The sequence below is a fragment of the Archocentrus centrarchus genome, chromosome 5 (genome assembly GCF_007364275.1).
Source record: "Archocentrus centrarchus isolate MPI-CPG fArcCen1 chromosome 5, fArcCen1, whole genome shotgun sequence".
Lineage (NCBI taxonomy): Eukaryota > Metazoa > Chordata > Actinopteri > Cichliformes > Cichlidae > Archocentrus > Archocentrus centrarchus.
The window spans coordinates 16,194,752-16,216,782 of NC_044350.1; the positions used below are offsets into that span (position 1 = coordinate 16,194,752).

General features: G+C 40.4%; 1 protein-coding gene across 1 annotated transcript in view; it reads left to right on the forward strand.

Moving 5' to 3' along the window:
* LOC115780998 (inositol 1,4,5-trisphosphate receptor type 1-like) overlaps positions 1–22,031 on the forward strand; it is a 77,537-nt gene that overhangs the window by 31,674 nt on the left and 23,832 nt on the right. Inside the window, exons 33-42 of the mRNA XM_030730477.1 lie at positions 434–559; positions 655–783; positions 2,391–2,511; positions 2,625–2,809; positions 2,891–3,039; positions 3,130–3,241; positions 4,015–4,050; positions 16,968–17,015; positions 18,580–18,712; positions 21,801–21,988. Coding sequence (XP_030586337.1) covers positions 434–559; positions 655–783; positions 2,391–2,511; positions 2,625–2,809; positions 2,891–3,039; positions 3,130–3,241; positions 4,015–4,050; positions 16,968–17,015; positions 18,580–18,712; positions 21,801–21,988 — 1,227 coding nt within the window. The remainder of the gene's footprint in view (positions 1–433; positions 560–654; positions 784–2,390; positions 2,512–2,624; positions 2,810–2,890; positions 3,040–3,129; positions 3,242–4,014; positions 4,051–16,967; positions 17,016–18,579; positions 18,713–21,800; positions 21,989–22,031) is intronic.

Genomic DNA, 22,031 nt, shown 5'->3' on the forward strand with positions numbered 1-22,031 from the left:
GGAGTTTTTCCTTCCCACTGTTGCCAAGTGCTTGCTCAAAGGTGGTCATCTGATTGTTGAGGTTTTCTCTCTATTATTGTTGGGTCATTACCTTACAAGATAAAGAGCCTCAAGGTGACTGTTATTATTTGGCAGCAAATAAATGAAGTGGAGTTGAATTGAATAAAACTATAGAAGCTGATTACCTACAAGGCATTTGATTTCATATGGATTTAGGGTCTTAAAAATTGCTAATACAATACAGTTATCCCTTGTTTTTGCTGCATGACAACATCCACACATGGGTTTTAAACTTTAATCAACTACTAATAGAAAAGGACTATTTTTCTAATGTTTTCTTCTTTTTAATCTTTGACATAACTGGTCTTTATCCATTAGTATTGGTGTTGTGTGGCATCATCATTTTACATTAACTTTACTCTTAACCTTTCAGGTAAAGATTGCTTATATCAACTTTCTCAACCACTGCTATGTGGACACTGAGGTTGAAATGAAGGAGATCTACACCTCCAACCACATGTGGAAACTATTTGAGAACTTCCTAGTTGACATTTGCAGAGTAAGGAACTCCATATTTACATCAGTAATATGAAAGCTATATGAAATGAAAGCTGGATTTAAAAAAAAAAACATTATCTAATTTCTGCTGTTCAGATGTGCAACAACACAAGTGACCGTAAACATGCAGACGCTATTCTCGAGCGCTATGTGACAGAGACAATCATGAGCATTGTAACCACCTTCTTCAGCTCACCTTTCTCTGACCAGAGCACCAGCCTGCAGGTAACCTGTTACATTAATGCAAGGGAATTAAAAAGAAAAAAACATGTACAGTAGCTATAAATGTGCTAATGTATGTGAGTATCATTCCTGTTTTCATCAATAGAGAACATTTGAAAACCTATTGAAAGATAGATGCACACTATCGGATGCTGTTATTCAATTAAAGTGTTCTTCAAAAGCAGTTCTGGAAATGACAGTAACTTGCAGAGTTTCAGTGGAAATCTGTTGATGTGTAATGCAAATAGTCCATTCCCCCCCTGCAAAAGCCTGCTTGTGGTAAAATACCAAGACACTGCTTCCTTAAGTGGTAAATTCAGTGCTTCCTCAGAGATTCTGGGAATTACCTCTGCTGATTAACATTATTTGGAGTGGATATGGAGAGGCCACGTTCCCTCTCTCTTCCCATTTGTATGTTTTCAGCAGAGATCTGTTAGTCATGTTCTGGGAGAGCTAATCAGGTATTACAAAATGAAAGATGGTCATTAGTGATTGCCAGCATCCTTGGTCCTAATGGATCTTTTTGTTTTTTAGATGTTTCCCTTTTAGTTTTTAAAAACTGTTCATAGAAAGTCTTTTATTCTTAAACTATACAGTACAGGTGACAAATTAAAAGGGAAAAAAAAAATAATTAATGCAGAATTGTTCTGAGTGATCTCCTTCGTTGAGTGGTGAAACATTTCTGGCATTAGTTGATTTCCATATGACAGTGCTTTCATCGACAGGGGTCATTGAATGGTTGACGAGCACAAAAATGATATGAATCATTTTATGACTGAGCTATGGTTTCATAGCCCACCCCACCGAATGAGTGGGCTATGGGAAATTTTGGACCATTGTGTTAGATAATGTTTTCCACTGCTATCATCAAAACAGCAAATGAGGAAACAACTTTTCGAAGAATGATAATCCTTCCTCCAGTAATGTTTCAGAGAACTGAAGAGGGCACCTTTAAGCTGCTCTTCTGGCACATAGTGGTTTAACCCCTTACTGTATGTCTTTTTTTCTATTTAATTTGTCACCCATCTGTATGTTTCCTGTGGTCTGTCTGTAATTATGAGATGATAGTTCAAAAATGTTTCTCTTGTGAGTGCGTGAGAGCTGCCTGGACTTATCATTATTGTTGTTTTTATTATTATTGCAGGTCACAGATTTAAGATTTACACTGTAGAGTACCACAGTTGATATGTTAACTGGAATGTCAGTTGTCTCTGAAATGAATAGATTTATACTGGAAAATGTGTGTATTTTCCATCTCAGTTACTTTCCATCCTCATGTCTTCTGCTGCAGGCTTCTCTTTTGGGGAAAATATTTCAGGTATTTGTTGCAGTTTAAGTGTGAACACAGAAGGTCTGGGTGTCGAGATTTGGTCAAGATTTGGGTGTTTTTACAATGTGAAAGATTTTTCACTGGGGTGATTTGGATAAAGGCGTGCTTGATGGGTTAGTTGGGAATGTAACTGTCCACCAAGTGTTCAGTACTGTCACAGCAGCTCAGCTACAGCAGTGTGTGTGAATGAGTGAGTGATAATATTTCTTTTGAGATGTTACTTCTAACTAGATAAAAATATTATTAATAAACTACAGGTTCTCTTGTATCTTTTACTCAGACCAGACAACCAGTGTTTGTGCAGCTGCTGCAGGCTGTGTTCAGGGTCTATCATTGCAACTGGTTGATGCCAGCCCAGAAGGGCTATGTTGAGAACTGTATCAAAGTGCTCTCAGATGTTGGTAAGATCAAGGTCTTTCTCAAAATCAGTCCATCGTATTCAGAAGGTTTAACAGTTTATATTTGTTCTAGCGTAACTTAACACTGATGTTGTATGTCTTTGTGAACCCACCAGCCAAAGGCAGAGCAATAGCCATACCCGTGGATCTGGACAACCAGGTGAACAACCTGTTTGTGAAATCCAATAACATTGTCCAGAAGACAGCCATGAGCTGGAGACTTACTGCTCGCAATGCTGCACGGAGAGACTCTGTAGTGACCGCATCACGGGACTACAGGAACATTATAGAGAGGCTGCAGGTGAAGTTTGTTTGAGTTTGAGCAGATTCGTGTAATTTTATGCATACAAACATTAGGGGTGTTTCTCTGTCTGTAATATAGGACATTGTGTCTGCTCTCGAGGACCGTCTGCGTCCTCTCGTCCAGGCTGAGTTGTCAGTTCTGGTGGATGTGCTGCATCGGCCTGAGCTGCTCTTCCCTGAGAACACAGACTCACGCAAGAAGTGCGAGAGCGGAGGATTTATATGCAAGTAAGGAATGCTTATATCTATGGAATTTATGATTGAAAACTTAAGGTTACTCATTAGAAATTGGACTAAATTTCTAATGTGCATGTGCAGGCTGATCAAACATACCAAGCAGCTGCTGGAGGAAAACGAGGAGAGACTGTGCATTAAAGTTTTGCAAACACTTCGGGAGATGATGACTAAAGACAGAGGTTATGGAGAGAAGGTAGGAGATGCTGCCAAGCACAGGCATATTGTATTTCCATGGGGAGATGATTCACTTCACTGTAGGCGGTATGACTGTGCTGTACATTTTTCACATTGCATATATTTTATTGTATCAATACCGATTTAGAATATAATACACTGATAGTTTCTTACTATTTTATTTTTTTTATTTCTTTATTTCCAAAGGTATTTTGAGAGTATTTTGCTGGGTTTTAAAAAATAAACTTTTCAGGAACTAAGTTTCATAGTTTTAGAAGACCAGTCTTCATCACTTTAACTGAAAGAGAAGCAAAAAACTAATAAAAGGATGCATTTTCATCAAGCAAGTCCTCACACAAAAACAGCAATCTGACACAAAGTGGGTATATAGATTTTACACACACACACACACACACACACACACACACACACACACACACACACACACACACACACACACACTCACACTCACACTCACACTCACACTGCATCGCATATACTACATCGCACATACCCCCACCATTATTTTTGAAGTGATGTGGCTTGTCATTGGTGTCAGTAAGACAGGGCTAGTCACATTCTGTGAGACCGTACTAATTATACTCACTTTACCTAATATCCATGCACAAATAATATGCATGGTTATAGCACTGTATCTGTGCTGCTGAATTTGATTGTTTCAGCAGTCTTACCTCACTTAACTAACATGATATGCTTTATCATTGACCTCTGCTTTAACCTCCTCCTTCCTGTATTGTTATCTAAACCCTGAAACCTTCTGTTCTCTTTCAGCTCAGGGCCTTTGATGATGAGATGGATATGCCTAAGGTTGTTTCCCTTTATCTTCAATTCATGCCCTTGTTTCCCTGAACATCTGTTACATCTGTGTAACTATATTAGCTGTTCTTTAACCTTAACTTACTGTAGCAGCTGCTGTGGCTGTGTTGTAGTTCATGGGGGTTTAGGCACAGTTGGTAACAAACGGTCATAGACCGTTCTGTCTTAAACACCTGCTGTATCCTCCTGTCTGCCATAAAACGGTGTGTAGATCAACTGAAAACTGTGAGAAAGAGAGCGGCTGGGAGATGTGTGCTGTTGCTGACTGCGGGTTGCTCAACAGAGCTGTGTCATTCGGGTTTCCAAGGTAGTCACTTACTGCTCGGGCTAGGTGCCAGTGCTGTAGTTGTCTCCACTCACTGTCCTCACACTGTACCTGACTTTCTGCCAGAATGTTCACTATGTCAATTAAAAAGCCATTTTTGGACACATTTACAGTATTCAGCATTTAACTCCAGTTAAAAATGATCTCGTTTGTGATAAATTAGAGGAAAACTGATAACACAAGAGGAGTCATAAAGTTATATTGTGATACAGATCCACTATAAAAAGAAGACTATATAATAGACACGATTTTACAGAAAGTTTAAGAGATCAGTGATCAGAGACTAAGAAAATATAACTGAATGGCTGTAAGAATGCAGAATGTAACAAACGCAAATTAAATGCCATAACAGTTTTCTAAAAAAGTGCATCTGCTCAGACTTCAATGCTCTAAAGCTGTTAATAGTTTAAAGATTGGCATCCCATATCTTTGCACAACAGTGCACTCCCTCCCTGTTTAATGTTAAAAACTGTTAATGTATTAAAACCATAAAAGCCCCATCACTTAATTTCCTCTTTCATGCAGATGGTTTACTGTCCTTTGAGCTTTTCTTTCTTTCTTTCTTTCTTTCGGGCGGGGGAGGGGGGTGTCACTCTCGCTCCCCAGTATCTCCTGCTCCAACAGGGGGCACTGTGACTTTGTGTGTGCTCTGAATATGCACGCATTAATGAATGTGCTGGTCTGTGAAGGGCTGAGGCAGTCACTGAGGCTGTGTCCTAGTTTTCCTTGCTTGCGAGCTGCACGATTCCTGGGTCCCTGCCAACTCTGGGCTGAGGTTACATAAGAACCAGGCTTTTTTTTCCTGGAACTCAGCCCCGCCGCTGATGTGTGACCTTCAGCAGTAATTGCCAATAAAAGTGTTGAGAAGCTGTTTATCCACAGTGCCGTTGTGTGTGCACGCATACGTGTGCATGTGCACGCCTGGGGGGTTGGGGGTGGGGGGGGGGGGGGGGGTGTATGAGTTTCTGTCATGTGTTGTATCTCTGTCTGCACATGAAAAGCAGCTCCTGTGTGGCAGGAAAGTGGAAACCCATCCTTTTAGTTCCCATGTGCTAATTTTCATATTTCTTCTCACCTCTTTCCCCCTTTTGGCCTCAATAAATCATTGTGACACAATTCCTTAACTGCTCCAACCCCCCCCCCAACTTCCAGTCACACCCTTTCTCTCATGGATGCAAACACACACCCACTCTGTGTAAACGTAATGAAGTTGGCTGTGAATGTTTGCGTAAGTGTGATATGAAAGCACGTAGCTGGCTCTTCTGTTGATCTTTTGAGAAAAGCAGAATAGCATGATATATGGTACAAAAAGAAGATAGGTGTTTGTGTGTGCTTAACAGGAAATGTAGTTTATATGGGTCACTTTAAGTAAATTTATGCAGCAGTGTCTGCAAAGTATTATAGAGGCATTTTTTGAAAAGGAGAATTGGTAACAGAGACAGCCTGAGGTATATTTTTGACCTCCCTGGTGTGTGCGTTACTATCCCGTTGCTAAATGTCAGGGAGATGAATATCAGCTAAATTCATTGCTCTTTGACTGTCAGAGTTATGTAAGAGCCAGAGGAATTCAGGATACACAGTGTTAGGCTTTCTACTCTCAGGCTTCACCTGCCCTGATGTGTGTGGTCTAGTCAAAGCAGTTATGCAAGCCTTCCATGCTGGGGGGAAAAAAAGGCACGTATCATCCCTTTCACTGCCTTGTTTCTTCCTATGATAAACCAGTCTGTGGATTGGCTTGCAATAATAATCTTTTTTTTTTTTTTTTTTACTTGCTTTATTTATGCTTTATTTAACACATTTTCTCACAGCAGGCTTTTCGTCTCTGGTCAATTCATTTTATAGCTCTGGTATAGAACTAGGTCAGCTACCATGTAAATGACAGAGCGCAGCCTTTTAATTTAATCTGCTCTTCTGTCTGCCCAAAACAAGCAATCGAGTGGTAAACCCCAGTTTTCATGTCATTCACTGCTGGTTTAAACATGACTCAACCTCCACCTGCAAAGATGTTTTTATTTATGCACTGTCAGAAAAAAAAAAAAAAACCCCACAAAATAGAATGAGTTTTTTTTTTTTTTTTTTGGTGCATGCATGCATGTGTGTATCCACATACTTTTTACCTTTTATGTTGAACTGAGAGGTGTGAGACTGATCAGGGGTTTGCCCTGGGGAGATTCCAGTTTGGTGGAATACACTGTAAACTGTAGTTAGGGCGGATGTGGCAGATGTGAAGGGTTAGTCTGTGGTCTCTGTGGTGAGGCCAGGGAGTGGTGAGCAGCATATATCTCTTCTGATCAGCATTTTGCGATGCAGTTTGATGTAGTGACAGGGAAAACATGTCTGTCTGTAGACTTGTGAAAGATGCTGATCCCGCACTGTTGCATAGCCCCCAACCTGATGCTGAACTCTGCCCCACTGTTATGTCTGATGCTGGGATTAAATCAGCTGTTGTGCTTGTCAAAAAGTCTCAGCACTGAAAACCGTAGTCACATCTCATATCACACCCTGCTTGATAAGAGTCTTGATATGAAACAAGTGTTAGGATGAGCAGAAGGCATAAACTTTTCGATCATTATCAGAAGTACTGAAAAAAATTCAATTTAATAGCTCATAGCTGCTGTTATGCGCAGATAATAATTTACAAACCTGCAAGATTCAAGCTGAACTTGATTGTGTTGCGTTTTGGCTCTGTGTGCTTAAATCCCATTATCTGCATTTCAGCTATTCCAAAGAACTCATGAGCATATTCTGTGTTTTCCCTTTCTTCTTTCATGCTAGGTCTGTCTGTCACTTTCCCTTACCAGCTCTGTCTCATTCTGCTTTTTCACCCCCACACACACACGCACTCGCACACACGCACACGCACCAACAAACAAAATGCATATCTCTTTCCTGTTAAGAAACATGTTAGAACACATTAGAATGGTCACATAACTGAAAACAGTTCTGCTTTTTAATAATGGTTTGGGGAGAGATTACTTTACTGTGAAGACGTTATGTCTAAGAGTAAAGAGATGTTTTTTTTGTTTGGTTTTTTTGCCTATTTTTTAGGACTGTACAAACAATTTTACCACAGAGCCAGTGTAAGCTATGCTATATCAGGAATACCCAGGGTGTGCTGATATTAGTATTTAAAGCATTCAATTCAATTCAATTTTATTTATATAGCGCCAAATCACAACAAACTGTCGCCTCAAGGCGCTTTGTATTGTGGGTAAAGACCCTACAATAATACAGAGAAAACCCAACAGTCAAAACGACCCCCTATGAGCAAGCACTTGGCGACAGTGGGAAGGAAAAACTCCCTTTTAACAGGAAGAAACCTCCAGCAGAACCAGGCTCAGGGAGGGGGGGTCATCTGCCGCGACCGGTTGGGCTGAGGGGAGAGAAAGACATGCTGTGGAAGAGAGCCAGAGATTAATATCAATTAATGATTAAATGCAGAGTGGAGTATAAACAAAGTAAATAAGGTGAATGAGAAACAGTGCATTATGTGAACCCCCCAGCAGACTAGGCCTATAGCAGCATAACTAAGGGATGGTTCAGGGTCACCTGATCCAGCCCTAACTATAAGCTTTATCATAAAGGAAAGTTTTAAGCATAATCTTAAACATAGAGAGGGTGTCTGTCTCCCGAATCCAAGCTGGAAGCTGGTTCCACAGAAGAGGCCCCTGAAAGCTGAAGGCTCTGCCTCCCATTCTACTCTTAAGTATCCTAGGAACCACAAGTAAGCCAGCAGTCTGAGAGCGAAGTGCTCTGTTGGGGTGATATGGTACTATGAGGTCTTTGAGATAAGATGGTGCCTGATTATTCAAGACCTTGTATGTGAGGAGAAGAATTTTAAATTCTATTCTAGATTTAACAGGGAGCCAATGAAGAGAAGCCAATATGGGAGAAATATGCTCTCTCTTTCTAGTCCCTGTCAGTACTCTAGCTAATTGCCTCATGACAACTAAGATCTTTTATTTCTAAATATTTGTTTCAGTAAATTTCTTCCTCCTTTTCAGATCTGCCTTTAAGCTAGCAACTTTTGTCTGTCATCTTTGAATACTTGCAGAGCCTTTGATGATACACAAATGAATGCAAAAAGGCTGAATAAATACGTAAAAATATATTGTGAATTCAGATGCTTCTGTACAAGGCACAAGTGTGAAATTAACATGCTCAGGCCTTTAAAGTAATCAGATTTCAATCCAAAGTCTTTAAGCAGCTTTTAGATCTTCTGGAAGAGTTGTAATAATCTCTTCAGTAGAACACCAGCTACTTATTGGAATTTTTCCCTTCATTTATCTGTAGTTCAGAGTAAATTACCATCATGACCTGCCTCTCACTTTGCCCAGCAAAGTGTCTCATTCTTAAAAAGCATAGTTGTCAATTTTTCACACTTTAGGTGGAGGTGGAGCTTTCAGTCTCTTCAACAGCGTCATTGACTTTCCAGTAACAAACATGACCTTTTTGAGCTGGGTAAATCAAAGCTCTATCCATATATACATACATACATACATCAATTTTCTTATCTTATTCAGGGTCAAATTTGGACTGGAGCCCATCCCAACTGTCATAGGGGAAGAGGGAGGGTACATCTTGGACAGGCCGCCATTCTTTTTCAGGGCTTACGTGGAGAGACAGACAACCATTTACACTCACATTCACAGCTACATCTAATTTAGAATCACCAGTTACCCTAACATGCATGTCTTGGTCCTGGGTTCTGAGTTCAAATCCGCTGGCTGGCTGAGGCCTCTCTGTGTGTTTACATGTTCTGCTTGTGCCTGCGTGGGTTCTGTCTGGGTAAATCAAAGTTGTTGGTATTAAAAATGTTTCAAGCCATTTTTAAATCTCCATATACAATTGTGTTTACATACACTCATTTTTGGGCATGAATGTCATGGTATTTTGGGGCTTTTAATGATATCTTTGAACTGTTCATTTTCTAGGGTGCAATAATTTGGATTATAGTTTGGATTTTCTCTAAACCACACAGGGTCACCAGTATACATACTGGCTCAAATATATACATAAACTCACTTAAATCTTATAATAAGTAGTGTTAAGAAATGAATAGGCCTTGTCAAAGCCTATTAATTTCTCACTGCTGATATCCTGATTGACTACAACCAGTAGTTTGTTTGACAGCACTCATTGGATTGCCTGATAGAACAATGGGGATGTCCAAAGAACTCAGTGAAGATCTAAGAAGGAGAATTGTAGATTTACACGTGCTGGGAAGCTCTCTCGGAGGTATTTCTAAACAAATGCAGTTCAGTTCAAACAACTGGAAATTGTTTAGGATGTTCACGATAAACCCAGCAACTACCAAGGCTCAAGCCTGCCACCTGCGGAGCTGGAATCTGCTGGAACACCAGCGTGCCTGGCAAATTTTACTTTGCCATGGACAGAGAGGGTGCTGACCAAGAAAGAAGCCCATGCTCCAAAGATGACACATTTAAGCTCGACTGAAATTTGCAGGTGCTCACATGGACAAGCCAGATACCTTCTGGAGGAAAGTTTTACAGTCAGATGAGACAAAGATTGAGCAATTTGGCCACAGTGACAAGAGGTATGTTTGAAGGAGTAAAGGTGAGGCTTTACCAGCTGTACCAACACTGTACCAACTGTACCAGCTGTCAAGCACAGTGGTGGTAGCATCATGCCCTGGGGCTGTTTTGCTGCCAGTGGTACTGGTACATTGCACAAAGTGGATAGAATAATGAAGACAGAGGACTACCTCTAAATTCTTCAACTTTACCTCAAAACAACAGCTAGAAGGTTGAAATATAAAAACAATTGGGTGTTCCATCAGGACGATGGTCCCAAACACACATCAAGATTAAATATTCAATGAGAACTCTACCAGAAGCTTTGTGATGGCTACCAGAAGTATTTGGTAGAAGTGCAAGTTGCTAAGAGACATTAAAACCAGTATTAGTGGAGGTATATGTAGATATATTGCCAAAAATATCCATTCACCCATCCAAATAATTGAATCACTTCAGTGGCCACAGGTGTATAAAACCAAGCACCTAGGCATGCAGACTGCTTCTACAAACATTTGTAAAAGAATGATTCGCTCTCATGAGCTCAGTGAATTCCAGCATTTCCTCGCTACTAAGTTTTCCACAGTCAACTGTTAGTGGTATTATAGCAAAGTGAAAGCGATCTGCAACTCAGCCATGAAGGTTGTTTTTCAGGATTTGGACTCGACCCCTTAGTTCCAGTGAAAGAAACTCTTAATGCTTCAGCATACCAAGACATTTTGGACGATTCTTGCCCCCAACTTTGTGGGAACAGTTTGGGGATAACCCCTTCCTGTTCCAACATGACTGTGCACCAGTGCACAAAGCAAGAAGACATGAATGAGCAAGTTTGGTGTGGAAGAACTTGACTGGCCTGCACAGAGTCCTGACCTCAACCCGATAGAACACCATTGGGATGAATTAGAGCAGAGACTGCGAGCCAGGCCTTCTCACTCAGCATTATTATCTGACCTTACAAAAGCACTTCAAAAATTCCCATAAAACACTCCTAAGCCTTGTGGAAAGCCTTCCCAGAAGAGTTGAAGATGCTTACAGAAGCATATATATATATATATATATATATATATATATATATAAATGATTATTATATGGAATACACTGCAAAGCACTGCAAAGGGTGGGCTGACATCATATTAAACCCTATGGATTCAGAATGGGATGTCACTACAGTTCATATGTGTGTGAAGGCAGACGTGCAAATACTGTTGACAATATAGTGTGTTTGAGCCAGTATGTATATTTTTGACTCTGTGTGGATTAGCAAAAATCCAAACTAAATTCAAACTTCAAACTGTACCCAATTCTTTTTTTTTTCTAAGTCATTAAAGATGTCTGCTGTGCAATCATTTCACCCTGAAACAAAGAACAATTCAAAGAAATTATTAAGAGCCCAAAACTACTGTGGGATTCATGTCCATGAGGATTGTATATGAACTTCTGATCACAACTGTAGATAACATACACTTGAGTTCAGCTGCAACCGAGAGGTTTTGAGAACCTGGGGTTATCTGTGTATCTCAGTCTGTACGTATACTATAGCATGCTTTTTTATTCTCTTTCATTCCCCCTCTGTTTATCACTAGTTCTCTTGTTGTCCAGATGGCTTCTGTAAGCATCTCTGTGTCACTGGTTTAGTGGCCTGGTTTCTTTTGGAGTGATTATGTAACTCTAACCCCATCGCCCCTTTCCTGTCTTTTCCCCTCTCTTGCCCTCATACCCTGTCCTTTTACATAACGGTGTATGCAGAGCAGTACCATATTCTAGCTGAATTTTCCCTTAGCGTACAGCGCTACTATATAGAGTTACTGAATATTAATACTATTAAATGTTGTCTAATCTGAATTCCGATTGTTTTGGTTCAGCCAGGAGGACTTTAGGAAATTAAAATGGAAACACAACGCATCCGTATATATGATATTGGACTGGATCTTTCTCAGAGCATAGTTCAAACTGAGAACCTCTTACCAAGGTTATAATAATTTTGGATTTTACATTATAGTTTGGGTTTATTTCATTGTAACTATTTTTTTCTCTAATTTAGTTAGTTTAAATTAGTTTTTAGAGTGGTTTGGTTTCACCAATGTAGAGGTCCGAGCACATTCTACATTGGTGAAACCAAACAGCCTCTTCACAAACGAATGGCACAACATAGAAGAGCCACCTCGACAGGACAAGATTCAGCAGTACATCTGCATCTGAAGGAAAAAGGGCACTCTTTTGAGGATGCCAATGTTCATATTTTGGACAGGGAAAACAGATGGTTTGAAAGAGGAGTGAAAGAAGCCATCTATGTCCACTGTGAACAACCATCATTGAACAGAGGAGGTGGATTACGTCACCAACTTTCCCCCCGCTTACAGTGCTGTCCTGAGCTCCCTTCCCAGATGTCTCAACCCCCATTCACACCTTTGTTCCAGTGACCTCAATAGGCCACAGGAAACAATGGAGCGGAGTCCTAAATTGGTTTCAACTGAAACCACTGATTAAATATGACCCACGCCCCCTTCACACCTGGGCACATGTGTTCACGCACATGATCAATAGAGGGTCATAACCACCTCCAGGGGACTACGCCCACAGGGGTTTAAATACCTGGGTCTCTCCACCATTTGGTTGAGAACTGAAGAAGCCTTTCGGATGAGAGGTGAAACGTCTTCAAGAAACAAAAAGAAGTCCAGTCGCCTTTTTCAAGCTCCAGAGACTACTATGAGCTGGATGACTGAGAATCTACACAGACATTAAGAAAAACATAAACTCCAAAACCCAATAAACTCTACAGTAAACTCCCAATAAACGTCAGCGTCAGTGCAGTAGAATAACAATACCTCGCATGTGTTGTATAACATCAGAATGCAGCTTGAAGGAATCAAAGCTCAAATCCAGCTTCATTTTGATGTTATACACCACATGATGCTGGTTCTCTGTCGGAGCTGCTCAGAGGCTAGCTTGGTTAGAGACTCACTAATTAGACTTGCAGGGTCTTTGCTGGGCCTCTGTAGCAGCTGCATTATGCGGTGCCGGTCGACAGGGCTGCGTGCTGAGCCCCATGCTCTTCACCTTGTTCACGCACGACTGCACCCCAATCCACACCTCCAACACAATAATTAAATTTGCTGACGATACCACCATTGTTGGCCTAATTACAGATGGTGATGAATGTGCCTACAGGGATGAGGTGAAATGTCTGGGTGAATGGTGCAAAGTCAATGACCTAGTACTTAACACCTCTAAGACAAAAGAGATCATTGTGGACTTCAGGAGAACAAAGATGTCAGAACATCACCCCCTTCACGTCTCTGGAGAACTAGTGGAATGTGTGGAGAGTGTGAAATTCCTTGGGGTCCACATATCCAACAATCTAAAATGGACACAGAACACCTCGCACCTGATCATGAGAGGACATCAAAGACTGTATTTTCTGAGGAAGTTAAAACAAGCTCAGCTTCCTCAAAAACTCCTGGTGAACTTTTACCGCAGCACTATCGAGAGCGTCCTCACCAACTGTATGACTGTGTGGTACTCCAGCTGCACAGCCTCAGAGAGGAAGGACCTGTGTAGGGTGGTCAGAGCGGCAGGACGTATCATCGGGACCGAACTCCCTAACCTGGACAGTGTATATAACAGCCGTCAACAGAACAAGGCTGACAGCATCAGGAAGGATGTAACACACCCTGGGAACTATCTGTTTTCTCTGTTACCATCTGGGAGGCGCTATAGAGCTATTCGTGCTCACACGAATAGACTGAGAAACAGCTTCTTCCCTAGAGCTGTGGCCTCCATTACTCCTCTCAACACCTGATAGACTGTAAACCCGAACACTGCATATTTGCACATCTCAACACCTCATAGACTGTAAACTTGGACATTGCGTATTTGCACATCGTCATACAACCGTTTCACCCGTAATTAATTTTATTATTTATTTTGCAATCCATACTTTTAAAATTGTACTGGTTTTATTGTGTAAATATCCATATGCTTATGTAGATATGTTTGCTTCTTCTTAAATATCCATATGCTTATGTAAATACTTTTGCTTCTTTTTTTTTATCTTTTGGAGAGTGTCAAACTAAATTTTGTTGTATGCAAGTATAATGACAATAAAGGTTCTTCTTCTTCTTCTTCTTCTTCTTCTTCAGAAACAAAAAATGCTGGGATTTTTTCCCCTCCTTGGTCCTCACTTTTTATGGTCAGGTTTTTTGTTTTTTTGTTTTTTGGCTGCAAACATATTTGTCCCTCTGTTTTTTTGTTTTTTTTGGTCACTTTGTTGATTCCCTCACATCCATTCCAGCAATCTCCCTCCAATGTTGACATTTGTGAGTCCTTATGTTAATGCTTTGATTATTATTCCTGATTGTTATTCTCTCAATTATAAATTTTTAAAAAACTGCGGTGAAAAGTAGCTGGAAATGCACGAGAGGACTCAACATGGTGAACAGGTTAATCGCAATCATTGTGGGCTGCATGGCCCGACGTGTAGTTGCATTTCCTGAGAGGTGCGCACAGGTCACGTCGTAGGTTACTGTGTAGGTTCAGAGGGGTTTCCGTAGCTACCTTGTGCGCTCTTCTCATGTGGAGTTTGAGGTTGGTGTCGTTTTTCTGCTTGAGAAGTGTTCCACACATTTTGCAATCATCCACAACAAGACACTTGCTTCTCTCTGCCTCACTATCGTACTCAAAGAAATCCCATATGAGACTCTGCCGCTTTCTCCCAACTTTTGCTGTTGCCATTATTTTGCAGACTGGCGCGGTGAAAACACACACACAGACGCACACACAGTGAGGTGCCGGATGGCGCTCCCATTTTATCTATAATTTCAATTCGTTTCAGTCAGTTTTACAACCCACAATACAGTTTCAGTTAGTTATTGTATTTCCTTTTAATTACCTTTTTTTTTTTTTAATTTCAGTTAACAAAAATGTTTTTTCAATTTCAGTTTTTGTTATTTTGTTCGTTTTCATTAACGATAACAGCCTTGCCTCTCACCTTGTATTTACTCATTCCTGACTCTACCTGACAGTTGCAGTGTGATTTCAGTTTTGATTCAGCTTTTTTTTTCTAAATGATTAAAAGAAGAGTTGGGCATTTTGGGAAACAGCTCAGTGACAGACTTGTGACATTGCTGTTCAACCAATAACGGAGTCCACGGCAAGCCAGCAATCAGTCTTTGGAACCGTTTCAGTGCCATCTTAAAATTATAGCTGGGGGTGCATATGAAAATTGAAAAGGTTCTACCTTCTACCTAGACTTTAAATCAAATATGTACCCTATTGCATTCACCCTATTGACCTCATTTGTAATTATCATTTGATTTCAAGCTAAATTTAAGTTTCTTCTGTCTGAGTTAGTCAAATCACACTTTCACATTTACTGGCGCTTTCACAGGAAATCTTCCATTGAGTTGCTGTCCATAACTCAGAAAGGAAATACTGTTTGAGGAAGCAAAGTGGAAAATTTAAACTCGAAAGTAACCTTCTCTTGACTCATACAGTTTTTACTCCCTGTTAAAAATGCTTCAGGCAATCATCATAAATGCTTATTTTGTTTCCAAGAAAAGCAAAATATGTTTCATCCTCTATTTGGGCATGACTCTCTGCAAGACAGGGCTATGCTTTTTACTTTTGTCAGTTTATGCTATTCTAAGTTGCGCTGCCTACTTTTCATATTTACCCTAGGAAAAAAAAAACATTGCATTAGTTGCACTGCGTTGACAAAATAGTTGGGTTAATTCAGGGGAAAAAAAAAAAGATGTAGACAGGAAAGCAAAGTAAAAACAAAAAAGAAAGGAAATAACAGCCAACCAGGTATGCAAGAAGAGCAATTCTTCTGAAAAACAAAACGTTATGACTGATTCCCAGGATGTAGGCGTTGATGTTTTGTGGTCAAAACTGAAGAGAAGACATGACAATAACCTCAGAAGATTCACTACAAGATGATTCTCATAAGACCAGGTTACAGGTTAAACAAAAATGTATATAGCTTAAGTTGTTACGGCTGTAAATGGAACCTGTCCACTCGTATTTATTTGGGGTTTTTTTTGCTGCTGGTCAAATCAATAGGTCAACAGAGAGGTATACAGAAACTGTCTGCAGACTCAGATTTGGCCAAATAAGTGAAAAGTCACAGGATGAAATTTCATCTCTTTTTTTTTTTTTTTTTTGTCTGATCTCAGTCCTGTTGGGCATGTGTTTCACTACTTAAAGACCACATATGACATACATAAAACAAGAGTTGAAGGTACCTGCTGTGAAGACTTGGAGGGCATCACCAAGGAAGATTAAAAAAAAAGCATCTGCCAGTGTCTCTGTTGGAGATTCTCAGCAGTCATCAGCTGTACAGTGTATGATTTTTTTTTTTTTTAACCCTTATTGAATCAGGAAGTGGTTGAATGTTGAGATTAAGAATCTGTTTTGCAGTCATGTCCTAGGCTGACATTAGCAGCATTAACCTAGCATGTTTTTCAAAGCTGGGAGTGCATTTCAACAGAACTCTGCGGTTCAGTGGTTTTGTTTAACTTCATGCGTAAATGTCCAAATACCCTTGAAACCTTAAACTTTGAGCCCTGTGTGTGAAAACGGTTAATGTTTTATCTGTTACCTGCTCAAAGCCGAGACTTGCCACCTTAATGTATTCACTATTCTATTTCAAGTCTAAAGATTTAAAAACTAAAGATTTAAAAACTAAAGTGCAGTTGGACAGACACTTAGAGTCTAGCCTGTGGAATGAAACATATACAGTGATAGTACTGGAATTGAGAAAATGAAGAAAACATCTAATCTCACTGGAGCATTTCAACACAGTCAACGCTGCACACATCTCCTATAACAGCTCTCCTTACCTTATGCAGCCATAAAGCTGCCTTGGTTTCTGCCTTACCAATAAACGCATGGCAACTCACACCGAGCAGACCTTTGCATGGCCACTTGAAACAGCTGAATAGGTACAAGATGTGGTAATTAACCTGACAGTTGCCTTTTCTGTGTTTCTAACACTAACCCTGTGTTTGTATTTGTTCAACCACTATGCTAACACTACTCACTGCACGCAGCACCTGGATCACAATCAGCCTGAGAAGTTGTTGGAGGACCAGAAAAGGGTATGTACTTTTAAGAGCATGGCAACTTAACTGAAAACCCAAACACTGATGAGATTCATAGATGTAAAGCAATCATGCATATTGAATGAAAAATGACCCCTTTCTGACTCTTTTTGCCAGTTGAGTTTATGATAACTCTCCTTATAGCGTAACATCCAACAAATCAGTCAGTTATTGTGTAACTGATGAAAGGAAACATCACGTGTTTCCTCTGCTTTCTCTCTCTAATAGTGTTTATGACAAAGCACAGACTTTGCAGAGCCTCAGGCATGTCTAATCAGTATTGTTAGAGGCAGCCACAGATATATACATTAATATATAGGTCTCATCTCCAAGAAAAAAACATTTTTTCAAGCAGGTTTATTCACTGAGCATTTAATCAATCATTAAATATATGTAACAAGACATCATCACTGCTGGCATCTTGCATGCGTTTTTGCAGTTATATCAAATAAGCAATGTATGTTTTAATACTCCACAGGCCTTTCTTATGGTAAAATCATTGCGTTTATTTACATATTATAAAGAAACACCTGTTTGGTAGTAGAAGTAGAACGCTTTATAAAACCTTATTTTAGGGCAAAATTTGCATCTTTTATGGAGTTTTTATTTCCTGGTGACCATTCAGATGAACTTTGATTTAGATAATGCTTCAAAATAACTGCCCAATCATGTGTCTAGAGGTTGAGATGTATGCCAAGTGGCAAGACTTCCTTCTAGACTTGCTTTGTTCTGACGGCTTAAATGACTTTCTGTTAAAAATGCCAAGAGTTCGGCTCATGCCTCATGACTTCAGAGATCAGGGAATAGTTTTCTGACTACATCTGATTGTGCTTTGCCGTTAAACACGATGCATACCATTGATTAACCCCAACCAATGAACCATAAGAATAGTGTTCTCCGCACCTCCTACATAAAGTAATCCTGACCTCTGGAGCATAACTACGGCAGCAGAGCTTGCATAACTCCTCCATCGGCTATCAAGGACCACCCACAGTTGACAATGATTTGCACATAATTGCACACAAACACAAAAAAACCTTTCTCTTTCATTTCCTTCACTTTATCCCATGGGAGGTCTGTCAGGTAGCTATGGGCTGCGGTTTCCATGACAACGCCAAAGTCGTGCTGCTGACTGCTCGACAGTGGATGAGTCACAGTGTGGGAGGGCTGGCCCCAGGTCTGTCTAAGTGAAAATCAGGACCTCACATTGTCACTACACAGGGTCACTGCTGTGATGATACCCATAACAATATTGTAATGTAGGTGGTAAATAGCAGAAACTTTATGTCATACCTAAAAGTTTGTCCTGCATAGAATTTTAGGATTTAAAAAAAAATTAGATATTTAGGATAAAAAGTTGAACTGTTGACATAGTGTGATCATAATTGTAGGCAGTTGGTAAAATTCTGAGGCTGTGATGTTCTACAGTCTTCACAGAGAACTGAAATGCACAATACATCACTGATGATGCATGTTATCCCGTTACACAAGCTGTTCTTTATTTCTCTCGCTCCCATCGCAGACATCACATCATTACATCCTTTCCTTTCTTCTCTCGCAGGGCGAGGCGCTGAGACAGATTCTGGTGAACCGTTACTATGGCAACTTCCATAGGAGTGGTGGGCGGAGGGACAGCCTGACGTCATTTAGCAATGGCCCCCTCGGTCAGGTTGGACCGGGCAAAAGCCAATCAGGTGGGATGCCACGACTATTGTTACTCATCTCTGACAACCAGCGCAGAAGTTTGTTGTTAATTCTTTTCAGCGGTGTTTACTTCCTGCACGAAAGGCCAAGGGAAGCCACATTTCAATATCTGTAATAGAGCTGGTGTCTGTGTGAAGCATTAACCAAACGACTGCCAAAGAGGAGGGTGACTGTGCTGCCAAATATGACTACAGCTACTATTTAAGAGCAAAGTCTAGATCAACTTTTTCCAATTTTTTTTCTGCCTCTGAAGTTGTAGCGTGCCAAGCCTCTTTCAGGCTTGTTATATAAGGATGGGACTTTATCTGTCTGGCCCTGACCTGGTTATCAGCTCCTGAGTTGGGCTGTGAACTGCCCTTTGAGCACATAGAGCAAAATATTCTTATCATTATTGCTACTTTATTACTATCTGCAGACAAAATATTAAAGCAGTGCATCTCTTTTCTCCTTCTTTTTGAGCTGTTGGTTGATTTTTACTTTTGATTGTGATGTGAGACATTTTATCATCCTATAGATTTGGAGGGGCACTGTGCTGGTGTCAGTACAATGTGCTATAAGTCTGTCGACCTGGTGAGCTGAACAGCTTGTGTCTGAAATGGCAAGAATGCTAGCAGTTGTATTATTATTATTATTATTATTATTAAAGACAAAGAGGACTTGAAAATACAGAACACAAAATGTCAATAAAAAATACCATTAAGGTAATAAAGGCAATAACAGTAAAAAAAAACACACAAAAAGATCACTGAAAAACATTTAAAAAAATGAAATGTGTTTTAAGAAGTGATTTAAAGGACACTTTAAATTTAAGGTCCCTGATTCACCTTGTGACGAGTTGCTCAGATGTGTGTGTGCAAAAACTCTTTCAACAGAAGTCAAAACCAGCGATGATTACAGTTGTACCCAGTTCACCATCTTTCCCATGTGCCCCAACATGCTGGCAATCTTCCAGACAGCAGGAAGTAAACCCATCCCCTCTATGATCCACTTTTTACTGTTGCTAGGTGACGAGCTGCTACTTCCTGTGAAAACAGTCTTTGCACCTGTTGCAGAAACAAGAGCCAGACTGAGATTCCATATGTAGCCTGAAGCTGGGGCCTCCGGGGGTGGGGGGGTGGGGGGGTGGGGGGTGGGGGGGGGTGCAGGCAAAGCCATGTACAATGAATAACACAACTGGACAGTTGCACAGCACAGGTGGTCAGTAAAGGATTAATAACACCACCGTTTTTGTTCTGTTTGAGGACTGTTTAGCAAAGAATAACGTTTTACAGTGATGTGAGGAACCCATGATTCAATAGCTTGTAGAACCACCTTTAACAGCAATGACTTGAAGTAACTTGAAGTTTCTTTATCAGTCTCTCACACTGCTGTGGAGGAATTTTGGCCCACTCTTCTTCGCAGTGTTGCTTCAGTTCATTGCAGTTTGTGGGCATTTGTTTACACATAGCTCTCTTCAGGTCCTACCACAGCATTTCATTCTGGTTGAGGTCTGGACTTTGACTGGACCATTGCAACACCTTAATTCTTTTCTTTTTCAGCCATTCTGCTGTAAATTTGCTGCTGTGGTTGGGGATCATTGTCCTGTCACATGACCCAGTTTCAGCCAAGGTTTAGCTGTCTAACAGAGGTCCTCACATTTGACTTCAGAAAACTTTAGTATACAGAGGAGTTCGTGGTTGACTCAGTGATTGCAAGATGCCAGGGTCATGTGGGTGCAAAACAAGCCCACATCATCACCCCCCTGCCACCACCTTGCTGACAGTTGGTGTTTATGTGGTTGTTTGTGCAGATGTGCTGAGTTTGGTTTTCTCCAAATGTGTCACTGAGCAGTATTGCCAAACATCTCCACTTTGGAATTATTGTCTGTCCAAAAGGTCAGAAGTCTTGTGGTTTGTTCAGTTTGCAACTTTACAAACCGAAGCCTCGCTGCCATGTTCTTTTTAAAGAGAAGAGGCTTTCTCCTGGCACCTTTTGCCACACAAAAAAAAAAAAGTTTCTTCTTTTTCTAATTGTACTGTCATGAACTTTAACATTTAACGTGCTAACTGAGGCCTGTACAGTCTGAGATGTACCCTTGGGTTTTTTACACTTTTTACATATTCTCTGACCATTGCACTGTATGACCTTGGCATGGATTTGGAATATTGACTGAGGACTTGAGAAGTGACCAATTCAACACTCTGGTTCATTCTTAAAGAGAAGGAATGCACTGGCCAGCTCAGCAACACCAAAGGCCTGAAAGACCACAGAAAATGATCAAAATGAATGAATACAGAATTCTTCCTTGATTAAGAAAAACAGCTGCATAACCAGCTAAGTGAAGAGTAGTAGGTGTCAAAACCCACAATCAAGTCTCCTTTATGAATGGAAATACAGAGGGTTCACAATAAGGTGCAAACTATTGGTTACACTCAAGAACAAGAAGGCCATATTAGACTGTGCCAAAAGACATCTAAAAGAGTCTGCACTGTTCTGGAAAAAAAAAATCTTTAGAAACATGAAACCAAGATCACCTTGTTCCAGAATGATGGATGGAAAAGGTATGGAGAAGGAGAGAAACGGCTAATGAGCCAACGCATATTACATCATGTGTGGCTGCCAGTAGAACCGGGTCACCAGTGTTTATTGATGATGTGACTGCTGATAGAAGTAGTGGGATGAAGTGTACAGGACTATACTATGTACTCAGATTTATCCACATGCTACAAATGAACAATGTCCCGAAGCGTACTGCAAAAGCAACCCATAATTCATCATTGAAATACATATGAACCTAATGGTATGTTTTAATAGAACTATGAATTTGTTAGGAGCAAAATGGTGTTTTTCTTTGTGTTTCTATCAGTTTGTTAAATCACTAAGTGTATCCAGCATCTGATCCAGGATTATCATGGAGTCATGTGATTTTTTTGGTATTATCTGCAAATTATTTAATTGGCGGCCAGATGGTTACAGTTTTTGAGTTCACATTTAGTTGCAGGAAATGTTGCCAAATAAACAAGGTCAGAATGGAAATTAACACCACACACCTGATATAGCCAGTTCTGATTTGTCCCCCGATTTGTCTCGGTCATGCAGCATTAGGGGGACCTGGGGGCCTGAGTCGTGGGGAAATGAGCCTGGCGGAGGTACAGTGTCATCTGGACAAAGAAGGAGCCTCCGACCTGGTTATTGACCTCATCATGAACACCACGAGTGACCGAGTCTTCCAAGAAAGCATCCTCTTAGCTATTGCGCTGCTTGAGGGTGGAAATACCACCATCCAGGTCAGTTAACCAAAAATGTCTACCATATAAGTATGGGCTCTAA